This window comes from Carcharodon carcharias, chromosome 18 (assembly GCF_017639515.1).
Source record: "Carcharodon carcharias isolate sCarCar2 chromosome 18, sCarCar2.pri, whole genome shotgun sequence".
NCBI lineage: Eukaryota > Metazoa > Chordata > Chondrichthyes > Lamniformes > Lamnidae > Carcharodon > Carcharodon carcharias.
Genome location: NC_054484.1, coordinates 21723762 through 21738757, shown reverse-complemented (window position 1 = coordinate 21738757; position 14996 = coordinate 21723762). Strand labels below are relative to the sequence as shown.

Sequence of the window (14996 nt, the reverse complement as noted above, 5' to 3'; positions counted from 1 at the left end):
GGTCATGAAAGGCGCTATATAAATGCAAGTCGTTTATTTTTCTTTATTTCTTCCTCATATGGAAGCACTTGGTTTCCATGTAAATTCAGTCGCCCCAAATCAACAGCAATCAACTTTGCTCTAGATATTATTGTACAATGTCCCACTGAACATCTATTTGTTCATTTAGTTTGGGTCTGGTACATATTTTAGGCATCTTATACCACCACCAATGATGGATCAGCTGCATACCACTAAATGGTTGTCAAGGTAACCAAATATTTGCCTCAAAGTGTCTTCTGCTCCACATTAAAGAATGAATAAGATTCCTGCACAAAAGAGCCGGCATGGACTCAATGGGCCGAATGACCACCTTCAGTGCCTTCTTAACTCTGTTATTCTATAAATGGTGAAAAATTCCCAGTCTGTTGTGAAACTGGGCCATTTAGACCATGGGCCATTGTTTCTGATCCCTGGTTTGCCCTTTGACTGGGCTATAGCTCACCAATAAGGAATAAAGCCCACAGCATGAGTTATAAAATGGCCACCAACACAGGTCTCCGAACAAAAAATCCACAATGGCTTCTGAGTGATGTTTGTGAAGATAAAAAAACATAACAGATGCCACATCTAATGAAGGCTCTTCACCTTGCACCTGTAGGTTGAGGAGAATTTCATCTGATCCCCAGTTATTACTTGTCACGCAGCTGTAGTACCCAGAATCCTCTGCTTTTACAGTACGGATGACAAAGCTTCCATTGTTAAAGATGCTCCTGCGCCCATCAATCAGGACAGGGGTGGGCGTTCCATTACTAAACCAGAGAAAAAGCAATGGGTATCAATTTGACCATGTACAATAACAAATACATGTAGCGCAAATTGTGGTACAAAGTTTGGTTCAGGTCTCCCCAGTGGCAAGGTCCACCTCCCCTCATCCCCCCCTAAGCACCTATCCCACCTTCACCAAGGACCCTACCCCATCCATCCCTGGGGCCTATCTGACTGGACCCAGTGAGGTCGACGCCCCCCCCACTCACCTGGGCTCCTCCATCAAACCTCCTCCTGCCTGGTTACAGTCCCAGCAGCGGCCACCACTCCCTGTGGTGCTGCTGAGACTGAAGAGCTGATGGCCCTCTGATTGGCCAGTAGCACTTGCTGGCAGGATCTTCAATGGACACGAGCACTGACGCCAGGCCTTTCATCGTTTAATGCATGTAGAATCCAGTCGGGGCACCCAGAACTGGCCGAGGCAGGGTTGTCCACAACTTTCCAGCCAGTGGGACGGGGGTCAACGTTGCCCGGCCAATGTTTAAGGACGTGTACTTGCCCATTCTCATCGCCCAGGGAGTACAAACATGCTGCGCCAGCCACATGCTTCTTTCGCTGATTTGGTGCATGTTGAGGCTCCCAATTTTGAAGCTGCAGCTTCCTACGCCAGGTGTAGTCTCCCTGTTTACCTGTTCTTCATCCATTTGACTGTGGGCGCTGGGTCTCCAACCGCTTTACATGGCAGCACGATATCTCGCATCCATGGCGTTGTCACGGTGCCGCTGAATGTTAGGATCCGGGCCGGTGCTGATAACAACCACAACATCGGGGTTAAAATCTTAACCCGACTTTTGGGCCTTTCACCTAACCATAGAATGGAGGTTGATGGAGGAGGGGATCAACAACATCAACGGAAGTAGGTTAAGCCTATATTCCCTGATGTCTAGAAGAGTGAGAGGCGGCCTAATTGAAATAAAATTCTTAAGGATGCTTGACAGGGTTGATGCTGAGTGGTTGTTTCTTCTGGCTGGGAAATCTAGAACATGGGGTCACAGTCTCATCATTAGGAGTCACCAATTTAGGACCGAGGGGAGGAGAAATTTCTTCATCTCAAAGGTTTGTGAATCTTTGGAATTCTCTAGCCCAGGGGGCCTTGGATGCTTAGTCACTGGGTATATTCAAGACAGAGATTGATGGGTATTTGGATGCACCGGGAATTAAGGGACAAGGAGATAGTGTGGGAAAGTGGAGTTAAGGTAGAAGATCAGCCTTGATCTTGTTGGGTGGTAGAGCAGGCTTGAGGGGCCAAATGGTCTACTCCTGCTCGTGTTTCTTGTGTTCTTATTCATTGGGCTCCAAAGTGCATTCTCCTGGCAGCCTTTTGACTGTGAATCGAACTGATTGCGGTGAATTACTGTAATGGAGCCTACAGGGGTCTAGCGTACCTACCCTTCCCTAAAGTGACCTGAAATAAAGGATGCACAAAAGAACTTTCAAATCCTAAAATAACGGAAGTGCCATATATTAAAAAAAATACATCAGGACATTAAGGAGAATAAATCGCTTCTCGATTTTTTTTGGACACTTTCATTAAAATAGTGGCTGGGGAAATATTGCACTTGCCAGCTATGGACAGAATTTAAACACGGGGTGGGCTCTGGGATCACATTTATCATTAAGGACAACAAATGAAAGTAAGAAATAAGACTCATGCAGCACAGGATGCTCCAGTGGGGAATTGATCCGACAAATGAAGAATTAAATATCATCAGTGCTACGCTGGAACATTACCTTTGGCTAGTGGCTCCACTGTAATGATCTCACTGGAGTTCCCCCTCCCAGCCGCAGTGATTGCAACAACCCAGATACTGTACTGGCGGTTCTGGCTGAGGTTGGGGATGCGATAGTAAAATGCGTCTGGCGAGGCTTCAAATTCGCTGATTATCTGGGAAAGAAAACAATTAAGACACTTACTTGTGTCGCAATGAAACCCGAGATCTGTTAAGGCTTTCGCTTTTCACCGTAACTTGTCAAACAATCCAGAAGGTAATTAGTACGGTCCCTCCTGCATGTGACAGGTGAAAACGTTTAATTCTGGACGGCCCTGGCGTGCTGGTTCTCTTTGCTACTGAATGGGAAAGTCTGAGGGCTGATGTTTCCTGGTTGGGGCAAGTCATACGGAATGGGAGCAGGAGTAGGCCATTCAGCCCCTCGAGCCTGCTCCGCCATTCAATAAGATCGTGGCTGATCTGTTTGTATTTTGAATTGCACACTCCCATCCGACCCTGATAACCTTTGATTCCTCTGGCCTAGCAAGAATCCATCTACCTCTGCCTTAAAGATAATCAATGACTCCGCCTCCACCGCCTTTGGAGACAAAGAGCTCCAAAGACACACAACCCTCAGAGAGAAAGTAAATTCTCCTCATCTCTGCCCTAAAAGGGCAGCCCTTAATTTTAAAACAGTGCCCCCTAGTTCTGGACTCACCCACAAGAGGAAACATCCTTTCCACATCCACCTTGGCAATAGCGTTCAGGATCGTGTATACTTCAATCCTGCGGAAACAAGCCCAGCCTAGCTAACCTTTCCTCGTAAGCCAACCTGCTCATTCCAGGTATCAACCTAGTAAATAACAAAAAACTGCGGATGCTGGAAATCCAAAACAAAAACAGAATTACCTGGAAAAACTCAGCAGGTCTGGCAGCATCGGCGGAGAAGAAAAGAGTTGACGTTTCGAGTCCTCGTGACCCTTCGACAGAACTGAGTTCTGTCGAAGGGTCACGAGGACTCGAAACGTCAACTCTTTTCTTCTCCGCCGATGCTGCCAGACCTGCTGAGTTTTTCCAGGTAATTCTGTTTCTGTTTTTTATCAACTTAATAAACCTGCTCTGAACCACCACCACCGCATTTATATCCTTACGCCCTCGGGCCATGAACTCAAGGTCAACGACAACAACATGGAACAAACAGAACACAAGCTGGGCCTCCTTATCCTAGAAAAGAGAAGGCTGAAGGGAATAGAAGTCTTTAATAGTGGGAAGGGGTTTGGGAGCATCCTGATTTTCAGGCTTTGGAAGCTGTGCTTTCAGAAGCTCTGGAATTTCCTCTCACCTCTCGGCCTCTTAATTGTTTCCTTTCAGCCGCCCCTTCAGACACCCCTCTTTGACCAAGCTTTCGGCCATCTGCTCGAATATCCAACTTAAGTGACTCGGGTGGGGGTGAAATTTTGTTTGATAACACTCCTGTGAAGCATCTGGAGATGGTTTGGGCCTTATATAAATACAAGTTGTGGACGATGGGGCAGGCACGGGAATAACAATGGGCCGAATTTTACGCTGATCGGGGGGGGGGGGGTGGGGGGGGGCGGGCCTGGTCCGATGGGGCGTGAAATCGTGCGAGATTACGCCGGGGGCGAGCGTCCCGATGTCATTCTGCGCTCGCGCGATGCATCGATCGGCGGGCACACACAAGAGCTAGAAGCGTGCCCGCCGACAGTTAATAGGTCAGTTAAGCCCACAACGGCGCAATTGTCTGGCGTTTTACGTAGCCCGTCCAGCCTTACGGTTGGCGGACGGGCGAGTCGGCTGCTGATTTTCAGGTGCCTGATTATGATGCATGTCCCCTTTTTTTTCCTCAGCTTTTGAAGCCTTTGCTTTTGCTGTTTAAGGTCTTCAGCTCCCCGAGGGCGGGTCTCTTCTGCCTTCAGGGAGCTTTCTGCCAGCGGCTTGCCCCTCGCCCGCGCTGATGTCATCGCCTGCCCTCTTCCACCACCCCACCACCCTGGCAGCGTTGAGTGTTTCAGCAGGCGTTTCACGCTGGCTGGCCGTTAATTGGCCGGCCGGCGTGAAATCACGGTCCGGAGGGGGGGTGGGGGGTGGTGGTGGGGGCTGTGGGGTGCGGTCGGGGTGTCTATTTCCCGGCCGATCCTGGGGCCCACCAATTGCGTCCGCCCGCCCGCCGAGCCGAAAATTCAGGCCAACGTTTCCGCCTGTTAGGGAGTCCAAAACCAGGGGTCATCAGTATAAGATAGTCACTAATAAATCTGTAGGAAGGAATTCAGAGGATGCTTCTTTACCCAGAGAGTGGCGAGAACGCGGAGCCTACTACTGCCTGCAGTGACTGAAGCCCAGCACCAGATACTTTTAAGGGGAAGCTGGATAAACACGTGGGTGAGGAGGAGCAGAAGGTCATGCTGATAGAGGGGTGGGGGGGTGGAAACGATTTAGGGTGGGAGGAGGCTTATGTGGAGCATAAACATCAGCACAGACCAGCGGAGCCGAAAAAGCCTGTTTCTGTGCTGCACGTTCTGTGTGACTCAAGGTAAAAATATGGAAGGGAGCCTCCTCGGGTAACAAAGAAGGCTTGAGGAAGTTCCTCACGGCCTGGTGGTGAGTGCGCCAAGTCACACAAAGCGGGGAGGTGATTCCTCTTGGCGATTCCTCGGTTTCTTGCTCCGCGTTGCTGCCAGACCTGCTGAGCGTTTCCAACGTTTTCTCTCTATTATTGGTGATCTCTGCTCTGAGCCGAGCTGGCTGATTTCAGCCAGAACTACGGTTGGTAGGTACAATTAGTGTCAGGAACCCAGTGCTGTGGGGAACAAAGGAAAGAAAAGCAGCGCTGTGCAAAGGTGGGGTACTGGCACTGTGGGAGTGCTTACCAGGAGGGTCCAGCTGCTTCAGGAAAGGAGGGCAGAAAAACTCAGCTCACTTAACTCATACGGACTCGAAACGTTAACTGTTGATGCGTTAACTGATGTTGATCTGTTAACAGATGCTGCCAGACCTGCTGAGTTTTTCCAGGTATTTTTATTTTTGTTTTGGATTTCCAGCATCCGTAGTATTTTGCTTTCATTTACCACCCCTGTTTGGTACCTATGAAAGGAGCTGACCTTTGTAATGCAATATAGTGCTGGGCACATAGTGCTGTGATCACAATGGCTTGAATGAAATAACTGGGAGAGAGCACTTAATTCTGTGCAGCAGTCAAACTGAATAACCTGAGGGGATTTGATAGATGCACAAGATACTCAACGGTAAATACTGCAAACTATGTCAACATAATGACCAGGCATTGGTGAAAGGTGAAATCAAGGCTGATGTCAGGAAGAATTTCTTCCCACAGAATTCAACACACAAAGCAGACTTTTCACACAGGCCTGTGGGTGCAAATGAGCCAATGTGGTGGGGGGACTGTGGACAAATGAGTTAAGATGAATCATCTTCCTTGGCCAGTGAACTTATGAATGCAATTGAAAAGATGTCAAGGATATTAGTTACTTGAGCACAGCAATTATACAGCCAGTGTCAGTATAAAGTAACTCACATTGTCCTCCACTGATGACAAGACACCACTGAACAAATGGCCTCTGATGTGAACAAAGCATCTCTGAGGGAGGGCAGGGTGTTAATAAATCAGTAAATAATTAATCAACATGCTCACTAATTTATACCAAGATCCTAGCGGCCTTCTACACAGAACTGCAAATTCTTGCTGTATTATATTCAGGCCTTTGCACTCATTAAGAGCTCAGCATTGTTTTATTTTACAAAAGGTAGGCTCAGCAAACATTGTGTAGCTGGGTTTGTGACAGGAGGGATACATAATCACCAATTTAGAGTACAACAACCAATTTCATATACATAGTGGCTCCAACTGAGTAAAATTATTCAAGGCGCTTCACAGAAGCGATATCACGCATGACTTGACAATGAACCACATAAGGACAACTGACCAATAGCTTGGCCAAAGAGGTAGGTTTTAAGGAACATCTCAAAAGGAGGAGAGAGAGAGAGAGAGAGAGAGAGAGGTGGAGAGGTTTAGGGAGGGAATTCCAGAGCAGAAGGGTCTAGGCAGCTGAAGGTAGGTACATGAATAAAGCGGCAAATTAAATCAGGAATGCATAAGAGGCCATAGTTGGAGGAGTACAGAGATCTCAGAGGGTTATAGCACTTAATGAGATTATAGAGCTAGGAGAAGCGAGGCCATAGCAGAAACTGAGCACAAAGCATTGGTGAGCCAGGAGCCAATGAAGGGATGACAGGGGTGAATGGGTCTTGGTGTGAGTTTGTTTAGAGGCAACAGGATATTGAATGACTCAATTTACAGATTCAAAGTTTGAATTCCTAAATATAACCAGCAAAAGGGCAGATTTGGTAACAAGGCTGTCACTGGGAAGCTATAAATGCAACTTTAGAATTCTGGATGGTGCCTCTTCCATGTCAAGAGAAGATCCTCACAGATGAGCGAAATATGTTTGTTTGCCTTGGGAAATGGAAATCCTGATGCATTTTATTTTTGCTTATTTGCTTATTTTTGCTACCAGCAGTACTTGATGGTCAAGTAAACCAAACTCCTACCAAAAGATGGTACTGGGATCTCCAATGGCATGACCACCTGATGATCTACACAGCTGGATTGCTCCTAACATGGTCTTGCCTTTGGGAGCAATGAGGTATCACTGAAAAAAGAGACATGTCGAAGATTTTCTCCTTGCACATTTTAGTAATCTGATATGTAATGTACCTTTAAGACAAGTATTGTAATGTAAGGTCACATGATCTTATTGTCCGATAGCAGAGTGCAGGTTACCTCTATGTGACAGAGTCTTGAGTTAGTCACTGATGAGTGAAGACAGAGTTTTATGTTGTGAGCACACAAGTGTCGTGGCTGAGTTAGTTTGTAAATAAACAGCATGTGTTCATTCTAACAATGATCTCCTGATGTTCTCTGTCTTTATACCAACTCGGTCACCCTGAAACAAGCATGCAACCCATATCCTTTAGCCCCAACAAACCAAGGACACTGGATCCAACACACATACAGTATAAATTATTGTTTTCTCCTTATACTGGTATTCTTGCAAAGTGGTCCTGATGAGTGCAAGTTGGAAAGCTTCGCCATGTCTATTTTCTCAGCAATACTCCAGCTCTGTACTACCAAATGACAATGAGGTCTCATAGAGTCCTACAGTGCAAAAGGAGGCATTTGGCCCAGCATGATATGCCAGCTCAGCTTAGGCCCATCACCCCCCCACCCCCCTCTTCTTTCCTCAAGGCCTTTCAAATTCCTCCTTTTCAAATAAATCCAATTTCATTTTGAAAGCTACTATCGAATCTGCTTTCCTCCAGACAGTGCATTTTTGCTATGCAAAAAATAAAGAGTTCTCCTCATTTCCCTACTGGATATTTTCCCAACAAAAGACATTTAACAGAATTACGCATGAGAGAGAACTAAGCTCTGGGGTTCAGTGCTGGTCAGATACAAAGCTACGTGCATATGTAAGCTATGATGAGGATACAAAGGGGTTGCAAAGAGACATTGGCAGGCGAGGTGAGTGGGCACAAGATGACAGATGGAGTATAATGTAGCAAAGTGTGAGGTTATTCACATTGGTTGGAAGAATGGAAATGCAAAATATGTTTTTAAAAGGTGTGAAAGTTGTAGATGTTGATGTTCAGAGGGACTTGGGTGTACTTGGAAAAGGAACACAGAAAGGTACCACACAGGTACAGCAAGTAGTTAGGAAAGCAAATGTCATGTTGGTTTTTATAGTAGGGAGACTGGAGTGCATGAATAAAGAAATTGCTACAATTGTACAGGGGTTTGGTGACACCACACCTGGAATAGTGTTTGCAGTTTTGGTCCTCATAGTTAAGGGAGGGTATGGTTGCACAGGAGACAGATTGGGATGATAGGCTGAGTAAATTGAGTCTATATTCTCTGGAGTTGAGAAGAGTGAGAGGTGATCTCATTGAAACAAACAAGGTTCTGAAGGGAATTGACAGGGTGGACACAGAGGTTGCTGTGGAATCTAGAACAGGGGGCAGAGTCTCGGGGGGTGGTGATAATTTAGGACTGAGATGAGGAACAATTTCTTCACTCAAAGAGCATCTTTGGATTGAAAGCAAAAAATGCTGGAAATACTCAATAGGTCAGGCAGAATATGGGGCGAGAAATAGAGTCCTAAATGACATAGCTGCTAGGCTGGGTCTGCGGCAGGTAGTGAGGGAACCAACAAGAGGGAAAAATATACTCGACCTCATCCTCACCAACCTGCCTGCCATAGATGCATCTGTCCATGACAGTATCAGTAGGAGTGATCACTGCACAGTCGTTGTGGAGATGAAATCCCGCCTTCACATTGAGGATACACTTCATCATGTTGTGTGGCACTACCACCATGCTAAATGATTTCAAATAGATCTAGCAACTCAAGGCTGGGCATCCATGAGGTACTGTGGGCCATCAGCAGCAGCAGCAGAATTGTACTCGAACACGATCTGAAATCTCATGGCCTGGCATATCCCCCACTCCACCAATACCAACAAGCCAGGGAATCAACCCTGGTTCAATGAAGAGTGCAGGAGGGCATGTCAGGAGCAGTACCAGACATATTTAGAAATGCGGTAACAACCTGGTGAAGCTACAACACAAGATTGATTGTGTGCCAAACAGCATAAACAGCAAGTGATAGACAGAGCTAAGTGATCCCACAACCAACAAATCAGATCTAAGCTCTGCAGTCCTGCCACATCTAGTCTTGAATGATGGTAAACGATTAAACAATTCACTGGAGGAGGAGGCTCCACAAATACCCCATCTTCAGTGCTGTAGTCCTCCAGCACATCAGTGCAAAAGATAAGGCTGAAGAATTTGTTACTATCTTCAGCCAGAAGTGCCGAGTGGATGATCCATCTTGGCCTCTTCCAGAGGTCCCCAGCATCACAGATGCCAGTCTTCAGCCAATTCAATTCACTCCACATGATACCAAGAAACGGCTGAAGGCACCAGATACTGCAAAAGCTATGGGCCCTGACAATATTCCAGCAATCGTATTGAAGACTTGTGCTCCAGAACTTGCTGCACCCCTGGCCAAGCTGTTCCAGTACAGCTACAACTCTGGCATCTACCCGACTATGTGTAAAATTGCCCAGGTATGTCCTGTACATAAAAAGCAGCACAAATCCAACCCGGCCAATTACAGCACCATCATTCTACTCTCAATCATCGGTAAAGTAATGGAAGGGCTCATCAACAATGCTATCAAGCGGCACTTGCTTAGCAATAACCTGCTCACTCAAGCCTAGTTTGGGTTTGCCAGGGTCACTCAGCTCCTGACCTCATTTCAGCCTTGGTTCTAACATGGACAAAAGAGCTGAACTCCCGGGGTGAGGTGAGAGTGACTGCCCTTGACATCAAGGCTGTATTTGACCGAGTGTGGCATCAAGGAGCCCTAGCAAAACTGGAGTCAATGGAAGTCAGGGGGAAAACTCTCCACTAGTTCGAGTCACATCTAGCACAAAGGAAGATGGTTGTGGTTGTTGGAGGTCAGTCATATCAGCTCCAGGACATCACTGCAGGAGTTCCTCAGAGTAGATCCTCAGTCCAACAATCTTCAGCTGCTTCATCAATGACTTTCCTTCCATCATAAGGTCAGAAGCGGGGATGCTCGCTGATGATTGCACAATGTTCAGCACAATTCACGACTCGTCAGTTACTGAAGCAGTCCATGTCCAAATGTAGCAAGACCTGGACAATATCCAGGCTTGGACTGACAAGTGGCAACACACAACATTCACACCACACAAGTGTCAGGCAATGACCATCTCCAACAAGAGAATTTAACCATTGCCTCTTGACATTCAATGGCATTACCATCATTGAATCCCCACTAACAACATCCTGGGGGTTACCATTGACCAGAAACTGAACTGGACTAGCTATATCAATACTGTGGTGACAAGAGCAGGTCAGAGGCTAGGAATCCTGGATGAGTAACTCACTTCCTGACTCCCCAAAGCCAGTCCACCATCTATTAGGCACAAGTCAAGAGTGTGATGGAATACTCTTCACTGGCCTGGATGAGTGCACCTCCCACAACACATAAGAGGCTTGACACTGTCCAGGACAAAGCAGCCCATTTGACTGGCCCCACATCCAGAAACATTCATTCCCTCCACTGCTGACACACAGAGTCAGCAGTGTGTACCATCTACAAGATGCACTGCAGGAATTCACCTAGGCTCCTTCGACAGCACCTTCCAAACACATGACCACTATCAGCTAGAGGGACAAGGGCAGCAGATAGATGGGAACACCACCACTTCCAAGCCACTTACCATCCAGATAACCTACAGCACATGGACTGCAGCGGTTCAAGAAGGCCGCTCACCACCACCTTCTCGAGGGCAACCAGGGATGGACAATAAATGCTGGTCCAGCCAGTGAAGCCCCCATCCCGTCAGTGAAGGAAAAAAAGCGAATACTTCAGGTTGAGAAGTGAAATGTAGGGTGGAGTTTTGTGCCTTCCCCCTTGGCGAGGGGCCATTTTGGTGGTGGGGGGATAGCTAACTGGGCAGAGGCCCCATCACCTCCTTGCCTCCGCCCTGTTTACATCTGTGGTGGGAGGGCCCATGGACCGTTTTCCCACCCCACCACCAAGAAGGCAGGCAGTTTGTATGTGGAGGGAGGGAGGGGGGGGGGCTCACTATTTGCGGGGGTAGTGGGGGGGGAGCATGACAAGCAAACCTTGAAAACCTTGGCATTTTTGCTTGCAGGGTTTTGGTGGGTGGGTGGGTGGGGGGGTTTGAAGGGCGGCCCCTCATTCAAATGCACCCAGTGCCTGATTGAGGGATCCGGCACTGGGATTGGCAAGGGGAGGTGGGGGCGGAGGGTTGGGGGGTGGGGGGGGTGGTTTCCACTGAGAGGCACCCTCTGCCCTTGCTGCTGACTCTCCTTCTGCCTCCACTGCCCCCTCTGCCATCATTCATGGTGCCTGGGTCCCTCCTCGACCCGAGGCCTTGGAAGGCTGTAGTACTGGCAGCAGCCACTGCTCCTCCAGTTGCCGTTGAGTACAGGGGAACTCTCAGCCTCTGATTGGCCGGCAGCTCTTGCCGTACAGGACGTCTGCTGTCAGGTCCCTTGATCCCGGGGTCTCGTCATCTCTCCAACCGGCAGCCGGGAATCTTGTCACTGCCACAAGATTCTGCCCATTAACTCTGTTTCTCTCCACTGATGTGCCAGGACCCTGCCGAGCATTTCCTGCATTTTTTTTTTGTTTTTCCAGCGTCTGCGGTATTTTGCTTATTTTTGTTGTGAACCTTTGGAACTCTCTACCCCAGGGGGCTGTGGACACTCCATCATTGGATATGTTAAAGGCTGAGATGGACAGATTTCTGATCCCTCGGGGAATCGGGGATATGGGGCGGGAAAGTGGAGTTGAAAGCCAAGACCATCCCTGATCATGTTGAATGGCAGGTCAGACTCGACAGGCCGTATGGTCTAGCCCTGCTCCTATTGCTTATGTTCTTAGACTGCACTTAAAGCAGGCTCTAAGGCTGAGGACAAATTACCATAACCAATTCCCCATAATTCTGTCCCAACTACTTTTTCTCCATTATAAGGATGGTTATGAATGATTTATGTTAATTGCATTGGGATTGTTGTTTGTGGAGCTTCAGAGCAATGGTGTGTTAATTATTAGCCCCATTTTGACCAGCTTTCAGAGAGTGGTTTATGCACGGATGCATTAAAGGCCAGATTAGTGTCCACAAATAGTCACGTAGCTAGCAGGGTCTCGGAACACAGTGCAGAAAATTTTCTTTAACTTTTTGAACATGACTGCCTGGGATATGTTGTCTTTTCTTTCAGTTTTAAGACTTGGATATTTGTTCCCTTGGGGGAATTTTCGGAATGGAGTCATTGCCGTTAGCGGGAGCTTCCCTTCACCCGCGTGAAACGACGGACATGTGGAAAATCAAATCCATGGGGGATGGGTTGGCTTCATATGATGGCTGAAGAGACCAATCCACGAGGCGCAGCTCCTGCCACATACGAAGTGATTATTGGTTGTGGATTGTGGTTTGCGGTGTTGGCGCCTGCTGCCATGCCACTGTAGCCGCTAACCGTCAGGGTGGCCATGCTGACCCACGGGCGATGCCAACATTTACCTCTGTCGTCAGTTAGGGACTCCCAGCTGTAAGAATCGACAATGAAGACCAGCATGTCATGCTTTCAAGCACCTCGAAGCAGAGCCTTGGACATCCTACTGGTCAGCTAGCTCTGGACACCTCGCCGGACAGAAATTCCTTAGGCAGCTGACCATCTTCCATCCCCATTAATGTGCCCATTCCAGTGAAGTTGCCTCTGCTTGATGAGTGCCACCACACTTGGGAACTTTGCCTTTGAGAGGACTACAGCATAGGTAATTTTGCCCTTCCACGAGATGCCCAGAATGCATCACAAACAGCGAAGGTGCAAGTTGTTGAGTTTCCTTTCTCGATAATTGTAAGCTAGCCCATGATTCACAGCCATACAAGGTGCTGAGGGCGCAGGCCTGATAAACCTGCATCTTAGTTTAACTTCCTGGCTCAACAGGCCGGTCGGTTTTGCTTCCTACCAATTGGCCCTCCTGCTCTTCCGACGTAGGCTGGGGTCTGTTGATCGGACAGACAGACTGAACACACGCAAAAGCTTTTTGTTGGAGGGTTTAGTTTGTAACACTGAATGCCTCCTAAAATTTCACCTGCAGATGATACCCCTCTCCTGCCCTTGCTCTCTGTCTGGATATAGTAGCACAAAATAAAACCGCAATATTGGGGATTGGCAGAAGACCATAGGCAATTGAGCATTTGGATGAAGGAGTAATCACAGCTCTGTTTAGAGAGGATCTAGCACCCTCTGCTGTTCGAATAGCATAATGTCAGGTGTTGTTGCACAGTAAGTATATCGGGCTACCTGCTCATTTACAAGGGAATTTACAAATATTTTTGCACAATATGGTATTATAGTATCGATGGAATAATGTAAAGTAAATGTTACTGGTGAGAAACAGCACAGTGGAGTAACAGGGAAAAAAGACTGTTCTCCCTGTAAGAATGTGCATTGATAATGATAAGACATTAATCAAATCGTACAGATTTATTCAAGAGGTTTTAAACAGGGTTAACAGAACAAAAGGTGATCATTTAGCCCATCACATCTGTGCTGGAGCTAATTCCATTCTCCTGTCTTCTTCCTGTATTTTTTTTAAATTTTAACTTCCCAATTCTTTCACTGGTTTTATTTTAAATGACATTGCTGTCTCTGATGTACTAGAAAGCTAGAGTAAAACATTCCAAGTTCTAATAATACGCTATGAGAAAAGATTTCTTCTAATTTCCCTCTCCGTTCATCAGGCAAGAATCCTCGGCCTATTGCAGGGGGTTCCCAAACTGTGGGTCGCGACTCCTGATGGGGTCAGAGAGGTCACATTTAGCGTCACAAGCTGCCCCTTCTCCAAAGCAGCAATGCTGACTGTGGAGAGGAAACTGCCCCATTTGGAAACTCTGTGGGGCAGCCCTGGACCAATGATGCCAAACAACAAGGGGCGGACAGAGAGCCCAAAGCACCCTTGAACGTCAGAGACCACATTTAGCAGAGAGTTCGAGTGGGCCCGAGATGTCTGTGTGCTGCCATGGAGCAGACAAAAGCAAGCAAGTGTAACTCAGTCACAGACTGAGTGCAGGAAAAACAGGGAGGTCATGCAACTGAGCCAGGAAGGTGGGTGGAGGCTTCAAAATTTCCTGTGTTTCTGCTCCTTGTACAGGCTCATTACCCCAGGATAGTGTTAGGAACTAGAGATAGGTTTAAGTAAGTTGTATTTGTATTTGTGGATGTTAAGAACAAGATGTGGCTTTAAGTTTACTTTATTTTTTTTTAACTTGTGGGTTAAAAGGGTGAAACCTGGGTCTAGTTTCATTTATTCTCTGGGACAATGTTGCCTGCAAGTCTGTGGGTTTGTTTGTATATCTGTGTTTTAATGAGCCTTTGTGACTCTTGAAGTGGTTTAGGGAGGTTAAACAAGGGAACACTGTGCTGTTGGCTAGTAACATGAAGCCCACAGAAAGAGAGAAACAGAAGAGCTGTTTGAGTTCAGCTGGTAGGACCATTCCATATAAACTGTCAGAGAAGGCAGAAAGGGAGCTGCAGAGAGCAGGTGCTAAAAGAAAAGCAGATAGTCCCAGAACCAGGGAGTGGGGACAGGAAAAGTGTCCCAAAACATCAGCTAAGTCAAGGAACAGGGACAGGGAATCTGGAACAGATTCTGTTCATTGGAAGTGAAAGCAAGGAGCAGAGGAAAAGGTTCCCAATTAAAGAGAGAAAGCTGCAGGCAGTAGAGTCAAGGCAAAGTGAGCTTGCGAGAAGCCAGAAGATCTGAGGAGACAGCCAAAGGTTGGTGACTCCTTATTACAGGCCTGTGAAGTAGTGGT

The 14996-nt window shown here is 47.2% G+C and overlaps 1 protein-coding gene across 5 annotated transcripts in view; it reads right to left on the bottom strand.

The window, feature by feature from the left end:
- Window positions 1-14996, bottom strand: part of LOC121290680 (Down syndrome cell adhesion molecule homolog) — a 548723-nt gene that overhangs the window by 82170 nt on the left and 451557 nt on the right. For all 5 annotated transcript variants that reach the window (XM_041211452.1, XM_041211450.1, XM_041211451.1 and 2 more), the window contains exons 20-22: window positions 2539-2692; window positions 1437-1554; window positions 628-791 (exon numbers count right to left, since the gene is read on the bottom strand). In XM_041211452.1, the coding sequence (XP_041067386.1) occupies window positions 628-791; window positions 1437-1554; window positions 2539-2692 (436 nt within the window). The remainder of the gene's footprint in view (window positions 1-627; window positions 792-1436; window positions 1555-2538; window positions 2693-14996) is intronic.